At 47.3% G+C, this 27,558-nt stretch overlaps 1 protein-coding gene across 2 annotated transcripts in view; it reads left to right on the forward strand.

Annotated features, from left to right (window-relative positions):
* Positions 1–24,579, forward strand: part of stpg2 (sperm-tail PG-rich repeat containing 2) — a 44,815-nt gene extending 20,236 nt beyond the window's left edge. Inside the window, exons 10-11 of one of the 2 annotated variants that reach the window (XM_072709232.1) lie at positions 22,805–22,848; positions 24,447–24,489. In XM_072709232.1, the coding sequence (XP_072565333.1) occupies positions 22,805–22,848; positions 24,447–24,462 (60 nt within the window). In that variant the 3' untranslated portion in view covers positions 24,463–24,489. Of the gene's footprint in view, positions 1–22,804; positions 22,849–24,446 lie in introns of both variants that reach the window. The other variant, XM_072709234.1, reaches the window with a different exon arrangement.
* Positions 24,580–27,558: the final 2,979 nt, after the last annotated feature.

Genomic DNA, 27,558 nt, shown 5'->3' on the forward strand with positions numbered 1-27,558 from the left:
GTTCTTACCACTGCCTGACTGCTGTGCGAGGCTTCCTGTCTCCCTTTGGCCGTCACTCGCTGGCCCAGCGGACGACCTGGGAGCCGATGGCGCGACTCACAGGTTGGGATTTTTGTTAGCGCCAGGTGTTAGCCGGACAAAGTAGCATCATTTTGCTAAGGCGGCCTTGTTTCTGCCCCTCTCCCACGTCGGAGTATAAATAGAGAGGCCTGCTCTTTCTGGAGCAGTAACAGGCACGCTGGGCCTCCTCTCCGCGGAGTTAATGAAAAGCGGCGTGACGCCGCGCCGGTTAGCGGCTCCGCGCGGCTCCGCGCTTCCTGCGTCCTGCAGAGACGTGGATTAAAAGTGTCTAATCAGCCTTTATTATCCCGGGCCTCGGCACAAGAGGGAAGAGAAATAAAACCATCCACTGTCATGGTTCATTTAGCCCTGTCCTGCTTTGTTGTGTGTGTGTGTGTGTGTGTGTGTGTGTGTGTGTGTCGGCGGGGGGCGGGGTCGTAAGCCGTGCTGTTTTCTGTATACGTGTAGTGGGCTCCAAACCTGGAGGGGCTGCAGTGCCGTTAGGGTGTGGGGTAAACGTGTCTCACAATGCCGTGCTCTTTTCCCAGCGATGCGCGTGTGGGGGGGCCCCGCCTTCTGCAGATGGTATGAACACTAGTGCTGGCGGCTTGTCAGAGACATGGATGAGAAAAAAAAATGTCATATTTGGCCAAAGAGCAGACAGTATTGGTTGCCCCCCCCCCCGCAGAAACACAGCGGCTGTACACCGAACAGTGTGTGTTACCCCCCCCCCCCTCCCCGCATGCAGAAACAGTGGCTGTAGCCTGTGTGGTATTAGCCACCCCCCCCCCCCCACTTTGAGACATAGTGCCTGTAGACAGTGCTTTGTTACATCTCATAGAGAAACAGGGTGCCCATAGACCTTCCCCAATACACACATGGACAACAAAACAGAGAAGGTAAGAAAGGGGGAGAGACCAGGGGGAGAAAGAGGAGGTAGAGAGGTCAAGAAGAAGGGAGTAATAAGTAGAGAAGGAGAGAGAAAGAGAGGAGGAGAATGATAAGACAGGTCAAGAAGGAGGGGAAGATGAGGGAAGGAGAGAGAATGACAGAGGAGGAAAACATGGAGACAGAGGTCAAGATGGGTATAGAGACAAAGAGGGAAGGGAAGAGAATGAGAGAGGAGGAGGAAAAAGAGAAAGATTATGACCCCTGGGAGAGGGGGGAAAATGGTGGGGGTCAGCAGCATGCTGTTTGATCTCGTCGCTGTAGGGGGCAGGAGCTCAGAGGCGAACAGGAACGTGTGGCGGTAGTTTGATGGAGGATTTGCGTCAAAAGTCAACATGATTCTTGTTTGGGCTCCTTTGGTATAGTGCATTGGCAGGTCAGCTGAGCTGGGGGAGTATGGGAGTCATTATGGGGGGAGGGGGAAGGGCTTTGATAGGCATTGGTGCTCCAGGTTATCAGGCAGCAGTAGCATGAACTCATGTCGGCCTTATCCAAGGAGACGGGTGACGAAATGCCATGAAGCCCAGGGTGTGTCTCCGTGGTGGAAGATCGTCCTCGAGGCCTAGAAACAGGTGGGGGGGGGGGGGGGGGTGAAGGATTAGCCTTCTGCAGCATGGAGACTCCTGGGAGGCACCAAAGGGCCAGTGGGGGGGGGGGAGCCCTTTCGTCATGTTTCATGCCATCTGACAAGTCATAGTGATGGGGACTTTTTATCGGGGACGTCAGCCGCACTAGTGTGGGCGTGATCTCTCCACGGGCCATGCCGCACAGTCATCCTGACGGCTCACCGATTTCACATCGCCTTGGGCAACATCTGCGCTCAGTGATGTCCCCTCCTGGTTAAAACAGCCTCCCGTGTCTTCAGTCTTCCATCCGGCTCTAGAGAAGCCCTGGACGTAGCTTCAATGACCCATCCCAGTGGGGCAAGCCGTTGTACCTTGGGAAAGGCTCTTACCATGGATCACGACATGAAAATACTGTAAATGGCGTTTTATGAATAAAAAGCAAGTAAACGGTGTGATGGAATGAAGAGAAATACTCTAACCGTATACGACAAGACCTTTGGGTAACACCGGGCCTTTTTTGTGGGAGATATTCAGACAGCTAATTGTCCATTTCCATTATCTCTACCCTTCAAGTCATTATAATTATCTAAACTAATTTTCTGCTCCTGTATCTCCGCGACCACATCCACCTTGGCTTTGAGAGCCCCTGTCATCCTTTCAGGAAAAAATAAATGCAAACCGGCCAGCCCCCAACACAGTGCAGGTACGGGTGGAGATGTTAGATACCGTTAGACCACGTGGTGCTTCTTCGGAGGACCCGTGTGATGATGTCACCATGCATCCTGGGCTTCCTCGCATCTCCTCGTCACTGGGAGTTTCCATCCGCTCCCCACCCTGAGATGCCTTGTCAACCAAGAATATCGACAAATAACACACAGGTGGCAGATCAGGGGTAGGTGTGTTTTCCAGTAGATTCTCCCACTCTTCCTGTCTATAGCTGAAGCCCCTCAGGCGTGAACTCCCAGCATCCTCTGCCTGTACCCTATTTTCTTCATAACCCCTCTGTTTGCGCTCTGGCACATGTAAAACATGGCGGTTGAGGGAGCGGATTTGTGGGGGCCTTGTTCAGTGAAATGGGCCGCGCCGTGTGACACCTGAGTGGCATGCCTGAGTATTGTTGCCTTTTGATTGGTTGGTGTTCACGTCCCTGTGGCTGATGTCTAAACCGGAGCGGGCGGGGCAAAGGCCGCCCGTTGGGGGCCTCGCAAATCGCGTTACCGAAATAGAGGTGTGTTTGCACTCGCTACCCCATGGCGGCAGGCAGCCGAGCCGATGTGCAGAGACTGATTCAGAATTAATACTGTAAACGGCGTCTCTGTGGGACTGTACCGGTGTCACCCCAGTGACCTCAGATGGTAAAGGGACCGTATCCGATTACTGGGTCAGAAATGCATTCATTTCATTTGGCCAAATAGACACAGTCCTGTGAAATGCATAATTCAGAGTCTGTCAGTGTTCATCTCAGCAAATAAAATATAATAAACCGCAGTATAGACACGGTAATGTATATATTAAAAATGTGATTTACATACTGGCTTCCATTTTACCCATTAAGACTAGCGGGTATTTTTACTAGAGTGGTTCATGCTAAGTGCTATACTTCAGTCTGCACCAGCACAGTCCCTCTAGACGGTGAACAGGCAGTATTTGGTTTGCCCTATAGGGGGCGTTTTTAGATGCAGACGCGCCCCCGTTGTGTGGCAAGTGAGGCTGAAAAGCTGAGTCTAACATGAGAGACCTAGTTTGCTTTTTATACAGTTGATTGGCAGAAAAAAGGGGCGGGGCTTTGGGGGGGGGAAACGTGGAGGGGAGCTGGCGCTGTGTACATGTTACATTTATACTGATTTGACATGTCAGTTAATTAGGAGTGATTCACTGAACTGATTCTTTGTTCAATTATTCCACTCATACAATACACTCCTGGGGCACGCAGCCATCTCTCTACAAATTACTACAGAAATAAAAGGGATGTTTATGCAGGTGCGCTTAACACACAAAAGCTAGGTGGATTTGCCCCGTACTTCATGGGACAGCTACAATGAGTATTAATTAACCACTGCTGTTGGTCGCCTTCCATAATCCATGGCACTGATGCTCGTGGCGGGTAGGGGTGCGTTATTACACCAGAACTTGAAGGTCTATTGAATTATCCGTAAGAAATCACATTTGCTTAATGGGGGTCTGAAATGTTGGGGGTGTAGGAAAGCTGAATCGATTGGGAAGAACGTTCGGATGAAGTCACGGTCCTGACTGAGTCTGGAGTGTGTCTAACCTTGCGGCACACTTCACTGGAAAGGGCAGCTTTGATTGCACAGCCCTCCCTGGTCAGGGATCCCGCCCGACGGTCTCTGAGTACCTCGCAGTGTCACCGTTACCGTCGGCCGTTTCCGACCATGTGACTTCTGCCGCCTGTGGTTTTCCACCGGAAGTCACTACTATTGCCAGACATGCCTAAGCCCTTTAGAAGGTGGCTGGAACTGCAGGAGAATCACGAGTCGACGGACGACTGAGGACTCGGAGCGCTGTGTGCTTTTTCTGGGGCTTGTGTGCCGTTCCCGTAATGCGGGGCCTAGGAGTGGACACCTCCCTGCATGTGGTCTGCATGCCCTACATTCTGCCATCTGCCCTACGCTCGCTACACCCTTCCCAGTGCCACCGTGCTGCGTGAAGGTCCTCTTGGTAACCCTAGGTACTTGCATAACACACTTCACACACACCTACAGTACAATCACCTACATTTTTGCAGAGTTATTATTTATTTGACATTTTTTTGTAGTGCTATGTTCTATGGGCGCGGACTTTTCCAAACACTCCCTTCCGGAATTAACTTGAGGTCTATCAAGACCAAAGCCATGCGCCTGAATGCTTTTCTCCCTATATCAGTAATCCTCCTTACAGGTGCCGGTTTTGTCTGCCCCTTTTCTCCTGCCCATCTAAGCACCTGCTGCTACATCACACCAAGTATATTATGCCCCGTGCCCCCAGCCCATGTGACCAACCTTCTGCTACATTGCATTGCACTATGTGCACTATCTGCACTAGGCACAAAATTTTATTTATGCATATAATTTATTACGGTGATTGTTTTGCACGATACCCACAATGTAAACAATTCTGATTCTGTTTATGAACTTGAGAGGCCTTCATTGATACTCGTTTATATATTATATATACTTTTCACTTTACTACTCTGGGACTGATCTTGATCTTAAGATGAAGACCAGAAAGGCTCAGGCTTCGATGAGACCATCCTTTTATGCTGGAGTGTGCGTTCTGGACAAATGTCAGCCAGAACCCATTTTGCAATGACTCTTGTTCTTGCTACTGATACCAGTTTAAAAATTAGGTTCTGATGTACTTATTATAAGATATGAAAAGTTCAGACCTAGCGAAACACTGCTGGGATCGTCCCCTAACAGACACAGGAGATCTATTAGTCTGTTTGTTAAATCTGAGAATAGTTCTATTTGATTACACCATATTTTCTGAGTTTCAAGTTAAGCAATTTAGTCAGGCGTTTCTGAACATACCCTCCTTTTTTTGTTGGTTTAGATTCTAACCATGAGGGATTTTATTGCCATTTTCAATAGGCTGCCTGGAGATGATTGTGAAGGGTTTATAAATAATATCTCCGGGTTCTATTGTGAACTCTACCCTATACACCATCACGCTTCTGCTGATTTATCGGCTCTGTACTTTTTGCCTTTTTCTTACATCCATTATTGTATATTTTCTAGCAACTAGGGTATCTAGTAATAGAAAAGGCATATCTCTAATGTCCCTACTCAGAGAAGTCCCTGTTGAAAGAACTGAAGTTGGCATTCATATTATGTTTTTTAATAATGCGAAAAAAACTTTTTTACTGTCCTTCTGTTATTTCTGTAATTGGTCGAGGTGTAAGGTGTCCGTTTTTCCGGTGATGTGTTGTAATTCCCCATTGTATCTGATAAACACATCCTTCCTCGTCGCATGTTGATTATAACACATCATGGGCAGATGTGACTTTTTTGGGGACACACTTCAAAAGGGTTAACTTTAGTGTCTTGTTAAATGTGAGGCAACCTCTGCTACGGCACATTTTTTCTTTGAAGAGCTATTATGGCATATAGTTTATGATCTGATCTTCATGACCTGCACCTTGCTACGGTGATTCATTTCTCTAGAAATCTGACAGGCTGCCTTGACTTTCTTTCTGAATGTTCACCTTTCTTTCGAATATTCCTCTGTATCAAAGGCTTTCTTGCTACTTAGATATCTCATTTTAATGTATAGTGTTTACACACTCCTGAATGAGCGGAGCTTTTCAACTCTGCCTTTTACCAGGTCAACCGCAGTTTACAATTCACTTCATCTCCTCTGTGTGACCTTCCGGCAGTATTAAACAGCGGTTACAGAAAAAAAAAGCATTTCCTAATGAATGGGTGCCTTAACGTGCACGAGGTTGAAATATAGGTAGATATTTCTGAGGAATGTTTCACCACGGTAAAACACATGGAGGATGCGTGTTTATGTCAGTTCACAGACATCTCAGGCTACATGTGCCTCCCTGTGTAATCATTGCGGGGAAGTCTCTGTATTAAGTGAAAAAAAATTAAACTCCGGAATATGATTCCTCCTACACAGTGTAGCGAGATCAATGCTTTAAATCCCACTATTTGGGAATTGCGGTTCGCTGACATTTCAGTGGTTTCGCTGGTTTACGCACTCGTCTAACGCACACATCCCCTTTGAGTTAAACCTGTCGGTGACTGGCAGTGTGCAGATTCCCCCTCCCCCCACGCACAACTTCCAGAACCTAATCTGTCCCACTGCTACCCCAATAATGGTGTTAACTCTCCATCAGCTGCAGCGACACAGAGCACTCCCCCGCCGGTGGCATCTCACGGCACTCAGAGCTCGACATCCAAAGTGTAAACACCCTCGAAACAGCCAGTGCCCGCTCGCCTTCACGCTCCTCTCCGAGGTCGTCATGGAAACCACAGCTTCTAAGTCCGGAAAGGGGGGGCGAGGTGAGCTCCTGCTATATCCCGACTTAGAACCCAAAAGGGGAGATGCTGAGGCTGCCGTTCCCGCCAAGGTCTCCTGACTGGCGCCGTCTCGCATCATGAATGTCATGGGGGGGGGGGGGGGTGAGGTGCTCTTGATGTCTTCCCAGTCTAGCGGCCTCTGCCAGGGACTTCCCTGGGTGCTCGCCACGTGCCGCACTTCTTGTGGTGTCAGAGGGCGCGGAGGCAATGAAATATTAAAGGGCGCCTACCTGCCCGCTGCTGAAAATGCGAAGGGGGGTGCCGGTGATCAAAGCCGGCGGCTTCCGCCACGGTGGATTCCACACGACACTTCCATATGAACGCATGAATATTTTCACAAGAGGCGTGCTTGTTTTCCCACGCTCTCCCTCGCAGGTTCGCTGCCTTCATTCAGTTTAGATGAATTCATCGTGTGTGTCTGCTGTTGTCCTACTGGCCTGCCCTCTTGTAAATAATGCCTAATGGTCTCCACCAAGTTGTTTTCCACTTTCAAGTCAATCGGCACCCTTTATATTTTGTTTGAGGCTAAGGACATTCCAATCACAGATGCTAACCCACTGAGCCTCACATCGCCCAATCTGGCTCACACTGGCCCAATCTGGTATCAGTCACTACTAGGCAACCGGAACCTGTCAACTAGTTTCCATGTGCTTGACTATCTGTCCACCCAACATGGGGTGAAGGCAACAGATGTGCTCATGGGAGTTTTACGTACACAAAAATTATCTGAGGGCAGAAGGAAAAATGATTGGTTCAGAGAGATAACCAATCAGATTGTAGAGGAGGTGTCTTGGTCCTGCCTCCTCTAGTTGCTTGGACCCACCTCTTCTGCAACTTGATTGGTCATTTCTCTGAGCCAATCATTTTTCCTTCTGCCCTCAGAACATTACTGTGTAAGTAAAACTCCCACAAGCAACAGATGTGTGATTGCTGTAGAGTTTGACTGTCACTTAGCTCCTGAGCGATGCGAGGAGCGCCCATGTGGGTTAAGCCTTCTCCGCCCGATTTGCCGGCATGGCTGACGTGACTTCCAGTCTGATTCCTCCTGAGCCACTGGTAGGGATTTACGGCTTCGTCAGCGCTACCACCTCTGTCACCGATCCGGTGACAAATGGAAGCCTGCACGGGAATAAATCATTCATAAATGTGCACGTTTAGCGCACAAGGGTGGCTCTCCCATATTCTCGTAACTAAATAATTTATGTTGCAAACACAATGACAGCCGCCTCAGGAAATCCCGTGTCCTCATAAATCTGACTGGATTCCGCCCGTCTCGTCTTCGCCTCCCGGGAGATCCGTCACAGGGATCTATCTGAAATCGCGTCAACCGTACGCAATTTCCTTCGTCTCAGGTTCAACATCTTCTGGAGATGGATTAATTCATGTCAGATTAAAGGAGGCTAGGCCGTGGAGGACATCTTAAAGGAACGGGAGTTCAGAATTATGGTACAAAGGCAGAGGTGACCAAATCCAGGCATTTTTACCCTAAGACACTGGCACGGTAGTTTATGCCCATTTATAGAGATGAATTTTCATTGGTGGTGCCCTGGGTCATGTTGTTGGAATGCACCTAGTGAGAGCATTATAGACAACTGAGGAACCAGAAAAAATAATAATCTGTCTGTAAAAATGGGGAGAATGTGAACTGTAAAATATTGTTTTGGTTTTCTATGGGAAAAAAAAATACTTGATTATTGTTGCCTCTGTTCAGGATAAAGTTGTTATCAAGGACACTGTGGGAGCATTAGAGACTCCTGTGAGCTAAAGTGTCCGCCAGAAACGTTGAATGAGTTATTACATATTTCTCCTCACCTTTTTCAGATGAGGCGTTGATTCCCTGTTGTTCAGATGTGTGCCGGTTGCTATGGCACCAGATCTGCTGCCTGGAGGAGTCATGGCCACCGTCCGTTTTTCTGTTGGTCTTTGACTTTGTTTTGGTTCCATTCCTTCTTCTGGGTTGCATGTTCCTCCTTTTTGGTTCCCATGCCCAGCAACTGTGGAGGGGCAGAGGAGGGCATTCAGAGATGGCTGACAGAGACTCACTGGAGGATTGGGCTCCAACATGGGTCACCTGGAGCTTAACCAGGCCCCTTTTCAAAACCTTCACAGCTGGTGAAGGACAGAAGTATCTCCTTTGTGTTCCATTCAGTTCCTACTTCAGGAACCATGAGAAAATGCTAGAAACGTCTCACTGTGCCATTTAATTCACTGTATCTCCAAACCTATGGATCTTCTGTGTGCCTGTAAATGTGGTGATTAAGGTTCTGGGCCTCAGTAGTGCTTCAATTACACATAGCTTACAACTCTTTGAGGAAAAGCCATGTCCTGGGTAGGGCAAGTTGTTGTTCCCTGGTAGATTGGTCCTGATTGGTAGTGGACCTCTATCCTGGACCAAATTTACATGCACGTTCTATTTGATTAGCTTTGGGGCAAAAGCATTATACACCTGGACAAGCAGACTGGTTTTCAGACCAGCTGTTTTCCAGACCTCACACAGAGAACAAACACTGCCAAATCTGGATCACTTTCACTTCCCGTAGATGTGACAGTACCTTCTAAGCACTGTCTGAACACAACGTTTTTCTCCATTTGCGGCAGCTACATGGCTGACAGCTGAGTAGTGAGTTAGCAGAAGTGATAGGCTGTCACTCCCTATCACAGAAACAAGTCTTATATAGTATGTCTGCCATTTTGTAGTAATCTACTCATTCGCTTTAATTACATACCTAATCTTTTAATTCTTTTTCTGTATATTTGCAGTTTTTTTCCATTTCTATTTTTCTTGGATATTTGCATTATATAGTATTCTTCTATTACATTTTACTCTCTATTCTTTATAAGCAATGCCAATTTTCCTTTGGATATATAAAGTTTCATCTTACCTTATCTTATTTTAGCTTGTCTTTCTCAGCACAAAATTGCCCATTATATAATAAAATACTCACAATAGACTGCAAATTGTAGCATGCAGATGATATATGTGATGATGCAATTCGAAGGTGTTGTCTGCTGTTAGCTGATTGCCTGAAATACAAATAACATAATGATATCATAAAGGGAAACTATGTACACAAATGTATTTTTAAGAATATATTGCCAATCTCTGAAAAGACTGGTGTTGTTCAAGTTTAAATAATAATTTATTAATAACAATAAAAATATTACATATAAAATAATCATTAACTTACACATCCCTATTTACTTAATCTATTTTATGTTGTTGTTTTTCACTATTAGAAAATGTGAGGTTGCTAGGTTACAATCATGTATTTGTGTCAAAAGTCTTATCTTGTTTCACTGACTGATCCACTATATAACGAAAAACATAGATTTTTCTGTACAGGGAATAGCGAGAGTGTGAGTGAGTGAACAGCTTTGAGCGCTCCATAAATAAGGCGTTGAGGATGTGTTTGTGTAGGCCGCCCTATAAGGCAGGCTTTTCCCACCCCTACGTGTGTGACGTCGGGCCAAACGAAGGCTAATTAACACTCCAAAAAGCTCATGGAACTTTCCTGTGAAAGTCAATCATTTAGAGTCGAGAACGACTGATAATTTTCCTCAGGACAACTTCGGAGCGCAAACGATAAATTAATGATGCAACTTGTGCGAAACTGCCAGGGATCCCGCCTGCGTGTCTGCAGCGCCTCGCCGATGATTTTCTTCGCAGGACGTGGGAATCAAACGCGAACGAGCGCCGCTGTCTTTCATTTTCTGATTTTGCCGCTCTCCTGTCTTTGCCGGTTTCGAAAACGACACAAGAAACAGATTTTTCTGACAAAAAGTCTCCAAGCGCTGAACGAGTGCAGTAACCCCTCCTGACACTTAACACCGAGTATCGTTGCTGATGCTGAACGCAGCGATTAATTGCTCTGGAATCGAAGCGGAACGTTTTAGTGTATGAGTGTGATGCAGGCCACTTTGTTTTCCAGTATTGATTCCGGCTAGAAAGAATAACACATGCTGGCATTTTGGGTTTCTCAAATATGACCTCATATTTTAATTACGGTTTTTCTCCTGGATAGAAAATGGAATTTCAATGGACGTGTTATTTTTAGGTGCAGTGCTGCCCTTGTCCTTACAGCAGTAATCATCTTTACGGCAGTGATCAATAGCAATTATAACAAAATAGAAATCAATAGTCGAGATGAAATTCCACGTAGTCTCTGCTGTTCGCTGGGTCGCGTGTTCGTGATCCTCCCGCTGTCTGCCGTCAGAATGGCGTTGGTTTCTTCTCTGATCGTGTCTGCTTTGCCTCTCAGGATGCCCCTTCCTCTGCCGTCTTGATGCCTGCAGTTTGGTTCAGCTTTCGTCCAGTTCGGCTGTGGATTCGATTAAATGTCAGTCGATCTCTGTTATGCTGCCTTGCTTAAATATGGAGAACTAATATGGTGTGAAAAGGGAAAGAAAAAAAAAACGGATTCTAAAGAAAACTTCTGTGCACGGGCAAAATTGGCCTAAAAGGAGCACAGTGTATAGGACCTGCACACCAAAATTCTTACAGGCTGCTTAACGCAAACATATAGATTTATAGACACTTGCACTGCCTCCGCTGATTTGCACACCGTAGATATTTATTATTTAATGTTTGTAATATGCTTTGTCTCTGTCTTGTCTATCAAACTTATGCCCCCTTTCTTCCTACTGTCAGGAACTAGGCAACCCAGCATTTCACCGAACAGAATGTTTTACACTCATCTGAAGTCAATGCGACATATGAGACAGTAACACTTTACTTACAGCTGTCATCCATAATGCATTATAATATGTCATAAGCTCCAAATAAGCTTGCATCTATAATACACTATAGATAACTTCATAATGCATTATATCAATTGGTATAAGCAATAATGATGCTTTGCACTGCATTACGAAGGTATCTATAGTGCATTATGCCTGAGAGCTTCATAAAGCATTTATAATGCATAATAAACATGCCTATAATGTGTTATGTCTTTTTATAAATATGTATTGCCAAGTTTATAATGCTTCATGACTGCATTATAATGTGTTATGATTGCATTCATAGATTCTTATGGGCATGGCATTCATAGAAAGTATTACTTAAAAAAACTCCCATTTAGCTTGGATTAATTGCATAGGTTTTTCCTGAAGTGGTAGGAGTGTAGACATGTTTGTTCCAGCTCTGAATGGTCAGAAGCCTTCAGAAAGTGGCCACAATAACATCACGTGCACCGAAAATGGTTATTCTGAAGGTACTAAACCCATTACCCAGCCTGCCTTGCACTTGTGTGACCAAAGAAACAGCAATGGCTCATGGCTGCTCTGCCGTCCTGCCCCTTCACACTGTTTTTGGTGCTGATATCTCCCCCGTTTTATCATGCTAATTCCGTGCCGCCTTCCGTTTGCACCACTGGGTCGCAGAGCCTTTCCGGGTTTGGGATTCCCGGCTGGGAGGGAGCCAGGAAACCTGCGGAGGAGTCCATTAAGCGCTTTTTCGCCGACGCGGCCCGCCTGTGCTGAGATGCAAGCCGAATGTGACAGCGGTACGGCGCGTGGCTTCCTTATCTCTGCTCCCCCTGCCATCTGAGCTGAGTAAATGTGGAAATGATCTTCTGCCTGAATATGTACCGACAGCAGCCAGTTAGCTGATAGATTCTCTTACTGAAGTCGTGCTCCCAGAAGAAAACGTACCATTTGCTAATACACATTCATGATGATGTAACAGCAAACTGCTATAGCTAAAGGTGCTATTTAACCTGGGGGCAATTACCTCCTGGGGGGTAATTCTGCCCTTTCCCAGAGGGCAGCACCGAGGTCTCAGTGTGCTACCCTCATGCATCATAATGTGCCGTAAGATGCCCCTGACACTGTGGGGTAATTGAGGTGGTTTAGTATGCTCCAGGGGGCAGTGGTGTTGAAGGGGTTAAATACCCCGCTGGGGCGAGGTCGCCTCGAACCCCTGCTCCTATGCAGTCCAGGCTTTTCAGGTATCACTCTGTGGATGGGGCGGGCGGGGGGTTACTTGAGGAACTCTTTGGACTGGTGGGGGTGGGGGGAGCGGGTGTCCTGTTGAGTGATCAATGGGGGCCATAGGGGGTGCTCACGAGTCTGTGACACCACAACATCGCACCAGTAGATGTCATTTGCCACTGATCCCAGTGGCTTCACATACGCTGCAGGGCGAGGCACCTCGAGTCCTGCAGAAGCAAATGACCTCGTGACCGTCTGTCTTTCCAAATCGCCCACATCATGTCCCAGCACCCAAAGAAACACCACAATCTAAGCTTAACACGGCAGTTCTGAGGCCCGGCTGGTACCTAAAGAGGTGCCGAGAACAAGTGTGGTGTCAAAAAAATCTAATTTTTGTGCATGCATTCCAAAATGTCAAAATCGTGTAAAAAAAAAAAACGGCTGTTTTTCATGTGGCGGCCCTGAAATGGATGAGAAATAGGGAGAGTAAATCAAAATGTAAATATGCTCGCCGACACATTTCAGATGGGCCTCTATCAGGGCCGTCCCGTAGCCTGTGGAACGAAGCAGACCGCTCGTGTTTTTCAGAGCGGTGGTTCTCATGGCGACGGGCTTATCGCAGCGTTTAGGCTCACCGAAGCAGCCCTTTGAACGGAAGCTCAACGCGACCAGCGCTAAACAGACAGCCGTCGGGGGATGACAGAGCGACTGTGTGTGTTTGTGTTTGTGTGTGTGTGTGTGTGTGTGTGGATTATATTTATATTACACTGTGGGGAGCAAATGTTCCCCACAATTTAATAAAAGCCTGTTTTTTCGATGTTGTGGGGACCATTTTTCAGGTCCCCACAAAGATCTGTTAATGCAATCAAAAAACTAAAAATGCCAAAATTTTATTTGGTTACTTATGATTAAGGTTAGGACTGGGTAGGGGTACAGCTGCCTCACATATCAGAGGGACATAACCTGTTCTCTCAGAATATACAATGAGTACTTTTGTCACAATAGCATACTGTACTGTCTGTTATAATTCATGCACAATAAGTACTTTGTTGTGAATATATAGGATGAGTACTTTCTGTTACAATTCAAAAACAAAGAGTACTTTCTGTTACAAGAATATACAATGAGTACTACTTGTTATGCCCTTCTGCTGTACTACTGTTCGCCCTGCCATCTGAAGCAGCTTCAGCACTTGCCTATCATCACCTCTCTGCCACCCGCTTTGTGTCTCATATGTTAAGACTGGGAATTGGGACTTTGACTTTCCCTGCCAACCCCAGGAAGATGGACTCACCCGCTCAGTCTGGTTCCTCCTAAGGTTTCATCCTTCTAGGGAGTTTTTCCTTGCCTCTGTCGCCTCTGGCTTGCTCACTGGGGGGGCTTTGTTCTGGGATGCTGTAAAGCGCTTTGAGACAACGTAATGTTGTGAGAACACACTATACAAATGAAATTGAATTGAACTGAATTGAATTACCAGTTAAATACAATTAACATTTGGTTACAGTGGTGTACGCAATGTAAATATATAGTATTTTCTGCCATAATGGAGTGGAATGAGTACTTTTTGTTAAGACAGGATATTGAGTGAGTACTTTATGGTATCACAGGATATTGAATGAGAACCTTCTGTTACGACAAAATACTAAGTCAGTACTTTCTATACTAAGTAACACCGCTCTTCTCAAATCATCTTGATACTTAGAGTTGGGGTTCCCAAGCTTTTGATGAGCATGGATCAGTTTATGTTGTGTGAAAAGTTCATGGATCAGTAAATTTCGTGGACCTGCGGTAGGGGAGGGAGGTTCTGGTGGCAGATTTATCGATGGGACACATTTAATAAGTTTGCCATTTCCTTTTTTTAAAACAGGCATGGCTTGAAAATGTGCAGTTTATTTTTGGGGCATTAACCATCCCCGCTCAAAACCCCCAGCTTTCTGCAGCCCCGTGGAATCCTTGCTGTGGGCTGGTGTCGGGAATCCCCAGTCTGCCGGATATTTCTGGGCAATTAAGGCAGAATCCGCTGTGTCTATAGTGGCTGCTTCTCCTCATGCTTAGAGAGCAAACTTATAGTCCAGCGCCGGCCCAGCATGGCAGAGAAGCATGGGCATAAATTACGGAGGGGATGGGGGGTTGTATTAAACCAAAGTATCACCCTAGGTTGCCCCGACACCCAGATTACAGGGCCAGGCTGGGGTGGGGGTCCACTTCTCCCGTACCGCTCTTCTTGTTTGCCCTTGAAAGTTGTGTTTGCAGCGCGCGTTGTTAATACAGCATGTCGGGGCTGTGTAGCTTCCAGGAGACTGGCTGTCGTGAGTATCTGTGCATTTCTGACACTCACGCGCTGTTTGGTTAAAAGCGCCCCCCCCCCCCTCCTGCTGTCTCTTTCAATGGCGCCCGAGCTGCCAGCATGCCGACGCGTCACACAACTGGCTTTTTGGTCCCGTAACAGTTTTACCTGCGGTGTGTCATGCCGGCAAGCCTGATACTGTCACAGATTGATGTTTATCCCTCTGCTCACTTTGTTTATCAGTCATCTGAGAAAAACATTTTGCCTGTACGGAATTATAAATGACTATCAAGGTCAAGGCTGAAGTAAAAAATAACACGGAATAAAATTCTCTGTCTCTGTCACCGTTTTTTAGCAGAAGAGCTTGTGGTATGGGCTGTGGATTATGGGAAACCTGATTGGCTCTGTATGGTAACTGGTCAAGGTTAAAGGTCAGGGGGCAGGGGTGTCATCACGTGACCACGTTGGAGTTGCTCTGGGGGGGCAGATAGGGGGTGCGACTCCATTAAGTGGGAAAGAGAGTTACGTGGTAAGATTCAGACCAATCAGGTGATAATAACCACCCCATTACACGGAGGTGTGGTGTCCACCAGTGTCCTCGCTCGGATTGGCTAACGTTCAGGTGCTTATGTTATGTTAGCAGCATAATTAGTGCCTATTGTTAGGCAACATTCGTCACCCCTGTGGGGGCTGGCACTCATTTCGCTCCCTTCGGTGGGGGCTCGCCGCTCGTTACCAGAGAACCGTATCATAATCAAGGTCGCTGATTAAAGTACTGCTACTAACAGCTGTTTCTGTCGCACTGAAGTGGAGCTGTTCGCAGCCCTTAATCTCACTTCTCGTGGCTAAAAGCTTTTATTATGGTATTATGGCTTATTTGTGAAACCAAAGATTTAATCCACACTATATATTCTGAATTTAAATGACCCCAGGAGCTGAACTGCCATGCAGGAGGTGACTGTGTGCTCAACGGCGATGGCTAAATTAGTCACCAGACGACATACCGGATGGATGGGATAGGGCTTGTGAGCCGCTTCCTCTGCAGACAGTCCATTAGTTCTTCAGTCTGCACATGGTTGTGTCCAGTGCAGTGGCTTCTCATTGGCTGCATCTCATTAAGGAAGTGATGTAATAAGAGGAAATAACTGACTTTGCCTATGTTGGTGTATTTGCATGTAAGCGCTGGTGTCAATCACCAGCTTCACCGTTAAATAAACCCCAGGGCACTCCGCCTACCAAATCCTGAGACATCAGGGGTCTTTTGAGAAGGCCCACAGCCAGAGCTCATACCTGGCATCAAGGAATTAAGAGACAAAAAAACAGCAGTGAGCTTACTGGAGAGCCGGGCCCAGAAGCCTTTCCATCTCGGGCTACCACCCCAACGTCGCAGGTACATCGGCTCCCTAGACGCACAATCTCCACCCTACCAAAATCCACAGTACTGTAAATCCACCCTGGCCTTCAGACGTATGGTGTGACTTGAAGGCCTCATTCTGAGACCATCGCACTGGAAATTAGTGCTTTACTGGCCTTGTTAGAGCCTCAAAATGAGATCCCCACTTCCGAACTCCTGATTGAGATCCAGATGGGTATGAATATCTTCATTATATCAAAACTTCGAGTTAAAAGTCCCTGATAAGTTCCACCCAGCAGACTTTGTGATCTTCCCCACAGATTAATTGGTGGTGGTGTGTCTTCTCTGCCGGTTAGGATACTGTGTCTGCGATGGGAAGGTTGTTGCTTCAAATTCCGGGTCAGCAGTGTGGATTCATCAATGCGCCCTTGATAAACGCCCTTAACCCCGACTGCCCCAGAGAGCGTCTGACCCTGCATTCTTGATCTTATGTCGATTTGGGTAAAAGCATCTGCCAAAAAAATAAAATGTAAATGATTCACTGAGAAGGTCTGGAAGGGGGTGTTGTGGATTTTCCGCCATCACTACTGTCTTTCCATTCACACGCCCTTACTGGGATTCGGGGGAGGAGAGACTCGTGATCCTTGTCTCGCTTTGTTACAAATGCACGGCGCCCTTCCTGTTCCCCCAGATCCCACGGAAAGCTTCACCCGCTCGTCTGGCTTTTCTCAGGTTTGCCGGCATGCATATTATCGCATCAGTGTTCGGTCCTGCTTATGAAATTAGAATTAAATATGAGACGCTGCAAACCCTGAGGAAAACCGGGAACTCTTGTGAACAACACCGTGGCATTAACGGTTTTTTTTGTACCGTTATTTGATTACATTTACATCAATACTTAATGGATTACACGCGACGTAAATGAAAAATGGATTCAGTGAACTTAAAGAAGACAGACTCATCTGTTCCCCCCTCACTTGTGTTATACCCTCCAACACTTCTGTTATTCTCCTCTCTGTCCTCCATTCAGGTTACATGCTGTTGCTGACATTTACATTATTAGCTTCTATATTGCCCTGTCGTTTATGCCGGATTATTTTGTTTAATAGAAACACAAAATGATGCCATCACTCACACTCATCTGATTTAATCACTTTATTGTATTTTCCCACTTTCTGATGCAGGATTCCGCTGGTATCCTCGCTCTGGGAGGTCCAGTATGGGGCTCTGTGTGGCTCTGCAGGTTCGGACCTTGCGTCTCCGGTCGGAATGTTGTTGGTTCCAATCCAGTAGCTGACAGTTGACAGCCCTTGACGAAAGCCCCTTTATTCTGATTGTTCCAGGGGTACTGGATGTTGGTTGACCTTGTGCTGTGACCCCAAGCTTGCTCTCACCTGTCTGTGTGTCTTACAGACAGCAAGATGGGGGGGGGGGGGGCAAAACACACAAATTCAAATCGAAGTATGACTATAATATTGTATTATCTTCTGACTAGCATATCTGCTCACAAGCCGGGATTTCATAAGCCCTTCCATCTAAGTTCTGCCACATCTGCATTCACACTTTATTCATGCGCCTGGTGTATTTCCTTACGGAACTACAGTGCTGGAAATAAACAGACAGGAAGTGAGGTAGGCAGGCACGCGCCGTGGTTTCCCCTGCAAAGGAGTGACGCGTAGACGTCAGTCTGCCGTGTCCGGGTGCGTGCCGGTGGCCCTAGGAGGCGCCGCAGCCTGCCGCCACCCCAGAGATCGACCCCCCCCATCCCCCCACCCCCCAAGATGCGTTTTCTGCCTGGGGATGACTCGCATAATGGCAACAGGACTCAATTTCCCAGGCAATCTCCAAGACGCTTAACCAAATATTTGTGGCAATAAAGCCTCCCCAGGTAGATGTGGAGGGGGGGGTGGGGGAGTTTTAAAATTGATAAATTAATTAATTTTTTGTATGATTTATGCCGCCCCTCGCACCGGTGTTCGGCCCGGACCCTCTTGCAGACAGATTAGCATATAAATGGATCTGAATGTTTGTGGATGTTCCTCACAGGCACTGTGAGCTGCTCCCGCCCACCCTGCCTTCATTAACATCCCGGAATATCGCTGCAGCCTCGTCTCGCCGCTTTGCCTCTCTTCTGGTTATCGTGTCACGTTGATTAGAACACGCTATTCAGCATCCCGACCCCCCCAGCCCTGCCCGGCCCCCCCAGGGAGGGAGCTAATATAATGGGGGCCCGGGGACAGGCGTTGCAGGTGAAATGGCACAACTGGGGGACCCAACGCAGCCCGAAAAGCAATCAGGGCCTGCGACGGCGGTGGCAGCGTGCAGCTGTGCGCTGAGGGGGTGGGGCCACCGTGCCGGAGCCCCAGGCTTGCCGCTTTAATTCGCTCATTAAAATTTAATAGCTCGTCGTCTCCCCCCCCCCCCGCCGCTCCCCCCACGCACACCTTGTAAATGTCACTCTCTCTTCAGAGACGTGTTTTGATTAAATGCCTCTTTCTCCTTCCCCGTGTTTTGCTGTGCACCGTCGACACGTTCGATTCGGCATGTCAGCTGCGGCTCCCGTTCGCGGGGTCGAGAGGGCCTTCCGCGAGCCCCCCCCACGTTTCCCATGCCCCCCCCCCATCAGAGCACCATACAGCCCTGTCACCCACCATGACCCCACACCGGTCCTGATGGTGTCCCCTGAGGGCCGTTTCGGGGACCTCGGAAATGACTCCCCTAGCCGCGGGACGCGCCAGGTGACAACCCCCAACCGTTAAACGCCGTTACCACAAACGAGCTGCCTGAGGCCTGACGATTAACCAGTCGCCCTTAATGGTTTAGGAGCAGCTGTTGTACCACTACAGTTAGCTGAGGTGTCACAGTGATAAAATGTTTATACAACATGTTTATACGACATTAGCTACTGCTGTAATCTACGGGCACCTTTCTGTATGACATGTCCTTCCATATACTGCTTTCTGTGTACGTTCTTCAGCTAAGAGGCTAAAAATATTTTGTGCTCTAGATTATAAGCTCCTGGATGGATATGCTTTGGGGAAAATATGATTTTCTGACCAGACGGGGACCAGGGCAGGCGGTCCATTAGACCGCATCAACTCAGCGTTCAGAGAGGCCATTAAATGTTACCCAACAAACGCTGGCAGAGGGGAACAAATTGGAACATCTTAGCGCAGTGAACGCAGTTAATGGCCTCTATGTGTTCAGAGGTACATTAAAGTAAATTGTTCCGTGTTTAGTTTTAACCATTTTTGAAGCTTAATGGGAGAGGTCGGCCTCAGCGGTACAACAGTCGACCCCCTTCCCGAGAATTGGTAACCCCTGAAAGACTGGTTACTACACGTGTAGAGTGTGTGCCGTTTCTGCCTTTGCAACATAAGAAAATTAAACAGGGATATAGAGAGAGCCTTATGACTGGGGGGCAGGGGGGGTCTCTGCTGTGGCGTCCCCCATCGGCGTCAGAATGGCACTCCTCAGCTCGAGCACATCTTGGCTGGGGGACCGTGTCTTCAGTGACATGCCCCCCCCCCCCCCCCCCGGCCTATGAATGCAGGCCCAAAAATTGTCACCAAAGTCAATTATTAATAACAGATGTGCTATATAAAAGCTATATTCAACCATTTTTGTGTTTATCTAACACAGCTTGTTTGTATACATGCATAATTATCAACCTTTTGCAATTTATCATTAGTTAAATTTAGAATACATTTGCAATTATTAAGTTAAGCATAGAGTTTTTTGTCCAAAGTGAGGAAAGCTTTGGGGTCAGAGAGCAGTCTCCGCCAGTTTGCAGTACCTCTGTGTCTGTTATAAATATAAGGCCTTCCTCAAGGGCTCAACAGAGATATGATTATCGGCCAGGGGTTTCAAACCCACAACCTTCTGGACACAGACACAAATTGCTAACCCGCTGAACGTCACATATGGTGTTAGTTTAATGTAAACCTCCAGTCAGATCAATAATTAGTGTGATGGGGAAAATGCAGTGATCTAAATATAAATGTAGGAAGGGGACGTGCAGATCAGGCTGACAAGCCCTCTGCTGCGGTCGCTTCTCTGCTCTGCCCTTAATTGCTTTATTGAGCTCATTATCTGAACAGTAATTCACCTCAGCTGGCGTTCGAGCTGTCAGTCAGGTGCTGATTAAAATGTTCTCTCCTGAACCAGCGGGTCGGCCACCTGGCTTCTGGAAGTTTCTGTGCTCTTGGTCACGCTGCTGGATTTAAGGCTGTTCCTGCCCCTGGCAGAGACATTGTCGGGCCCGTTTGCCTGAGAGTGTGCTGTTGGCACTGCCCGTCCTCGCCCGGGGGTCTTGGCAGAGTACGTCACGCCATCCTGCCATCGGTGTGTCTGAGACCAGCCTGATCTCAGCATCACTCGTTTTTTTCTTCTTTCCTGAATATTCTCTCTGCCTCCCTTGCTGCTGGTTCTCCGTAGGGGTCAGTGGGTGCTGAGCTTGCATGATCCCACTCCATGTGTAAGATTCCACCCCACGTGCCCCCCCCCCCCCCCCCCCGGAACAGCTGCAAATCTAGGGTGCATCATCAGCATGCACGTGGAGGCCGGCATCCCGACCTCTGGTTCGTGGGAGCCACCTGCTTGTCGGGGTTGCCCGGGTAGATCGATGACGCAGTGCGGTGTCCCAACAGAGGGGTGCTGTGGTTTCAGCTTTGCACTGGACCATTTCTGGTCATAAGGGACACTGCTGCTATCACTGTAACACAACCCTGTATACCATTTGATTTTGCATTGATCATTGCTTTTGGTGACACTACACACTCAGTCAATCAGATTAATTCAGATGAGCTGTTAAAGCTCCAGTGAGCTGCTGGGCAGGCTGCAGGATACTCAGACTGAGCCATTCCCAGTCTGGGGGGGGACTCCAGCGGTAGCTTTGAAGGACTGCATAAACCCACTTGAATTTGCTGTGTCATCGCTTTGCTCCGTATCCCAAGATCCTGGCTTGGAGTATTTCATGAAAATACTTTTATTACACACGTGCACCTCGGTGTACTGAGTTCACCTGGCTTCTCCAAGTGCATTGGAAAAAGACCCACTCAGAGGTCTGCCCACTGCAATTATTCTGAAATGTAAAACGGCAGGGGGGTCTTATTAATATTCATAATGGGAGTGCTACCTGATTGGCCAGTGAATAAGTTGAATGGGAATGTTCATTAATATTTATATGGGAAGCACTACTTGACTGGCCACTCAAAATGCTGTTTACATTTTAGAAATTTGCTTGCTGGCCTGCATGCAGTCGTGTCAGCAGGCCACCAAGCGGCCCGGCCTGCCCTTCACTTGACCACATGGTTTGCCTGACAACGTTTTCTTTCTGCTAGGCGCACATACACCAACCCACCTGCTAGGTGGGGGAATGTGAGGAAGTCAAATCACAGAAAAAAAAACTCAGATAAGACAACAAAATGCTTTGCTGTTTTTAGCCTCTGCATTGTTCCCCGGGCAAATGCGCACGACACAGCCTCTTCACAGATCAGAGCATTGCCACAAAAATGCCTCGTTTAAATATGCCGTGACCTACAGGTGAGCAAATGTCCCATTTCCAATTAGCTGTATAAACTAGAGCCTGTTCTGTCTAATTGGGTGATTATGTCAGTACCAGCATCTTCATTGAGGTTTACGTAAAAGATTTTTTTGTGCCATCAGATTTTTCAGGACCTAGAGCACTGGCATGTTTGCTCTCATACTGGGAGGAAGGTGGCCTTCTTAGAGGTGGTAGAATTTGAAATCCGATGCTCCACCCATCCTCTAGAGGGCATCACCACTTAGTGTCTGTCCTTTATGGAGGATGGTAGTGCTCTTCTTGATGTGCTCGGTGTTCTGCCCTGCTGATTTGCCACTATTCTGTTTCCTAGCAGTTTTGGTTCTATGTTCCTGCTTTGGCCCTCGCCTGTGACTTCAGCCTGACCCTCTGACCCCTTCTTGTCCACACACCCTCATCCCCTGACCTCTCTCGCTGTAGTGTCTGCTTGTCCTCTCTCATCACCCAATGCCTGCTCACTTCCGTTGCTTGCAGCGGCGACTGGATGGTCACAGTACATCTATACCTCCTGACCCCTCAATGTTAGGGCAGAACACAGAGTGTTTGTGGACCGGCCGTGATGAAGGGCCGTCACAGAGAGGGCGGGCTGCAGGGGATCACAATGTGCTTTGGTTGATTCAACCATGGATCAAGCCATTTCCGGCCTATATCTTCTGATGTTTACATCTTAGTCTGTGACTGCAGGTGAGTATCATAATGAAGAAAAGCCGATATGGACTATTACATTCCGTGACTGCTCTCCTATGTCAGACCCAGATTGTTTCCGTGCCTTGTTACCTTCTGGATAATGACAGGTTTTATAAGCAATCACTCAACTGAACTGAGCATTCCTGGAACTGAACATACCAAATGTGTGTAGTTGAGGGGTCCATGTGGGAATGTACAGTACATGTATTTACTACAAACTGATATACACTTAGATTCTGTTAGAATATAACGTAGATGTCTCTATTGATGTCTGGTACTGGGAATGTTGGTGTTGACTTCTATTGTACCACTGTATGAAGACCTTCTCTTCTCAAACCCTGAAGTTGTCATACTCCTGTGCCCCCTGTCCACTCTCATCAGCTGAGCAAGGGAATCATGGATACTCTGGAGAAGGAGATATTCAGGTGCCCTGGACAACCCATTTCCACTGCATGCTCCACAAGCCCAGGGCAACCAGTCGCTGTCGCTAGGAAGTGCTTAACGTCGGGGGTCATAGGTCAGTGTACCATCTCAGCAGCCAGCCTGACAGAAACTGAGAGTTGGGACAAAAGTTCACAGAACTTGTTCAGAAGGATTGTGGGAAATTCTTTTTAATATCAACCGATTTGTTTTCATCCACAGTATTTCAAGGAAATTACTGTTTATTTCAGTATATGCACAAGAAATCTAACAGCATTAAGGGAGATATTCTCTATGTAAAACAGCCAGATGAACCTCGTCCACAGAAGCTGATTTAATCAACACACAATCGGGGAAACACTGGAATCTATTTCCCGTTTTCCTGATTTAACAAGTGCACATTTCTCTGTATCTTTTGAAAATCCCCCCAGGATGAGTAATCATCTGTGGATTGGTAATACTGCTTATTCGTTTACTGCATGACCTGTTAGTGAAAGTGAACCAATCGACTTAGAGCTGGCATCCCCATTGTTGGCGGGAAATTCTCTGTCGGATTTTCCTGCATGGTTCTCTCCTCTAGCCCCCGTAAATGAGGAAACTATTGTATGCCCGTCGGCACGTTGCCTGTCTCTGGTCCTGCACGGAGCGGATGTAGAGTGCGTGTCATGTTTCTGATCAGCTCGCTTAAAGCTGGTCCAGTTGGAACCACAGGGAACGGTCGTGGTGGTCAGATAACCATCATTTCTGCACCCTTTATCATGCGTTAATCAGCTGCTTCTGGTAATCGGGAGGAAAAGCGGTGCCCTTTTTGGAGCTCCTCCTGGGAGCCGACGGACTGTATGCTCAGTCCATCAGACATATTCAGCACAAAGCGGAAAAAGCGTCACACAAAAAAAAGATCCTCGGAGGGCAGGTTGAGCCTGGACCACCAGGGGACGCTCTCCCGGCTGATAGGGACTTTCCCTCTTTCTGTTTCTAAGCCGATTCACATGGAACTCGTGGACTCTCACGATGTAAGAATACCTTTTGCCTGTGGTTCAGGTAGGTATCACGGCTATATCAAACCATTCGGTACACCATCTGCTGTTGTATATTGAGATTTGAATTCTAGCCCTTGAAAATAAGACGACCCCAGTTTTTTAAATGTATTTTTTGTGGGGAAAAAACACCATCTTATATTGGTGCTGGTATGTGTAAGAAAATGACAGGCCTATCGTAATACCGTGGTATCGTACCGAACATAACGATAATATACCGTGTACCGTGACACCCCTACTGGGTAAGGGAACATATTGCTGCCAAGCTAAATATGCGGTTATTTGGAAAAATAAAGAGTTAATTGTTTAATTGATGGGTGATGTGTTTTTTTATATACAATATACGATTTTATATCTGATTTTTTAACGATATAAGGATACAGAAACCTTGCCGTTGCTATGGCCACAAAACTACGATGCATACTGAATTGTGGGCAAATGGTATCGTTACATCCCTAGTGGACTCTCATCAGCATCATCTTCCTCTTTTGTCCATCTCCTCCGGACCAGACGTGGAAATGCTTTAGACTTGCGTGGTGATTTGCCATGTTTTTGCTTTATTTCAGATGGTACTGTAACTGACGGCCCTCAGGCGTGTTCTGATCCCGGAACCCTGTCTGAGCCACCTTCAGAGGACCCTAACGTCGATGGACACGCCTTTTTGCAGAAAGCAGATTTATCCATCCACGCCACCCCACCCCACCCCACCCCACCCCTTGCTGATCACTCAGAATAATTCAGATGCATATTAGCAGTGATGGTTTGATTGGCTGTCAGTGTTATAAATTCTATGGTGTGTGGGGGGGGGGGGGGGCCTGTTTAGAGAAACTGCTGCTGATGAACAGTGTGCTGATGTCAGGAGCAGATCTGTTTAACTTTAATCGATGCACCCCCCGCCCCCCCCCAGCGTGACACCGGACCGTAACACTGTACATCCCGGCATTGTTCTCTCAACCCTTTTAATCTAATTGGCTGCTATCTCCCCTCGGCTCCCCCACACTGTACCCCCCCTGGCCATTATTCAGCACTCTGGGAAGGGGGGGTAATTTATGTGCCCTCCCTCACTTGTCTTTACCTTTTTATCACTCCAGCCTGTTTTACATTTGCAGGCTAATTAAATCAAATAAATCAGCACTCAGAGCCATGTGTTTGATAGAGGAACAGGCGATTAATAAATCTTCATTATGATGCCATATATGGTGCTTTACCTACCTTGTTTATGGAATAAGATATGCAAAGAGAAAGGGGATAAAGATGATGGATGGACAAGTGAACCTCACAAACGGGGTCCTTTGGCCAGAAGCTACGTGTCCTGCATGATTTATCCATAAGATCTCCATCCCTTCCACAGCATCTTCAACATCAGCCATAAATTAGACAACCGTTCCACAACATCTCCAACTTCATCCATAACATCTACAACCCATCTACAACATCTCCAACTTCATCCATAACATCTACACCCCTTCCACAGCTTCTCCAACTTCATCCACAACATCTACAACTCTTCCACAGCATCTCCAGCTTCATCTATAACATCTACGACGCATCCACAGCATCTTCAACTTCGGCCGCTGAATGTCCAGCTTCGTCTGTGACATCTTCACAGGTGACTTCCTTCTTTGTCTCATATGACAACATTAATCTCTGTGTGCAGACCCCACTGTTCACATGTTGCCTGACAGCTAATAAACAGAGTTGAGTCCCTTTAAACTGTCACGTGATACAGTGACATGATCGATCTCCCTCAGTGTTCCACTTTTGCAAGTTTTTATAAGGTGGCGTTCAAACCACTTGGTGTTAATGACTGACCTGGTGCCCCGGCTGTATGAATCTCCCTGTCCAATAAGATGGGGCCCTTATCCTAGCTGGCTGAGCCAGTGGGGAGATTTTTCACATCACAAGTAAAAGTCTGCTCTGGAGTCAGCTCACAGCTCACTTACTAAATCACAGAAAGTCCTTGGCACTTAGTAAAAGTGTGGCTGCTGTTTCTCCCTCTCGGCCAATGCGAGAGAATGCTATGGAATCGCAGTAAACAGGTGTGCTGTACATATTTGCTTTTACCTCTGATTCTCCTCTCCTTGGCAGCTGGCCTGTCATTTGAAGTTGAATTTTCTATGGGTTTTTTTCTGGAGAAGTGCAGGAATTAATAAAATTTTAAAAAGACTGCCGAGCTAAATATTTATGACAAGGGAGACAACCTGGACCAGATTCCAGTCCATCATTGAGCATGAGGCAGGAGACACCCTGAACGGGATGCCAGTCCATAGCAGGGCACAAGGCAGGGGACACCCTGAACGGGATGCCAGTCCATAGCAGGGCACAAGGCAGGGGACACCCTGGACAGGATGCCAGTCCATGCAATTACCTGCAGGAAACCCTGTGTGTTGTCATGCCGAATGCAAATCCTGCTTTAAGTTATGTAATCACTCACCTTATATTAGGCTTAAACCAAGGAGTTAACTTATGAGAACAACAGAAAGCCATGGAAATAAGGCTAAGCGTAAACCTGGCCTTAAAGGTCCCCCGCACTTGCGGGCTCATTCTCTGGGGGCTCAGGCCAGAGCAGAAGATGCTGGGATACCAGGTCCTCCATGGAACAGCCTTAATTGAGATGCACACGGCCGGCTGCCTGGAGCGCTGAGACAGAAAAGAGCTCATCTCCTCAGCACTGCACGGAGGCTGGGGATCGGAGGGATGCTCCGAGCTGACGGGAAGCTCCTAAATCCCACGGATGCGGCTCGTCCCGGCCTGAGGAACCACTGGAGGGCAGGAGCAGAAACAAAACACGGCGACGGGGAGGTGAGGCGTGGGGTGTGTGGAGACTCAGCAGAGAGAAACTTATCAGGGGAAGGAGGAGGTTCTCTGGATCCTCACATCTCCGTTTCTCCCCCTTCTCAGTTTCTCCCGATGCACCTGTCTGCCATTTGTCCATCTCCAGTCACTTATCATTACTCCTGATATTAAATTAATGTGTCATTTCTGCCTCTGAGTTGTGGCCTTTTCGAAAGCGGGTGCCTGGTCCAAAGTGATTCGGGGGTGGCCAGGAGCTGAAAGCGTGGGTGGGTTTGTTGATTCAGGGCCCCCACTGAAAAACACACTTCAAGCCCCCCCCTCCCCAGACGTTTAAAAAATAGCTAGCGAGTAGAGTTAGAAGATCATAAATAGCAGAACATGCTGCTTCACATCTCATAATTAAGAGTGAGTAAGAGAGAGTGAGAGAAAGAGAGAGAGAGAGAGAGACTCAAGACCAGTTGTTCCCACTTATTCAAAAACATAAAATGACACACTATGTATTGCAAACATACATATATTTAGGACTCGGTGTGGCCACTGCAGCCTACTGCACACGCCCTTACTTAATGTGTCACCTCTATATATAGGGACATATATAAGGACACACATAATTTAATTTTTGTGTTATAGCAGTTTGGGGGCAAAGGGGGGGGTGGTAGTCAAACCCCAGAGGCCCCATGCAAATGAATGATTTTGGTGGTAGTAAACAGCACTGCTGGTTGAAAGACTGTATTGAGGCCGACCAGTTTGGTCAATGTTCATGAAATAGTCTGAACCTGTGTGCCCATGTGACCCTGGGGATAGCCGATCGCCTACCCCCAACCTACTGAGGCAGACACAGGGAAGTGGGGGCTCTGCACCACGGGGGGTGGGACACTCTGA

The sequence above is a fragment of the Paramormyrops kingsleyae genome, chromosome 2 (genome assembly GCF_048594095.1).
Source record: "Paramormyrops kingsleyae isolate MSU_618 chromosome 2, PKINGS_0.4, whole genome shotgun sequence".
Lineage (NCBI taxonomy): Eukaryota > Metazoa > Chordata > Actinopteri > Osteoglossiformes > Mormyridae > Paramormyrops > Paramormyrops kingsleyae.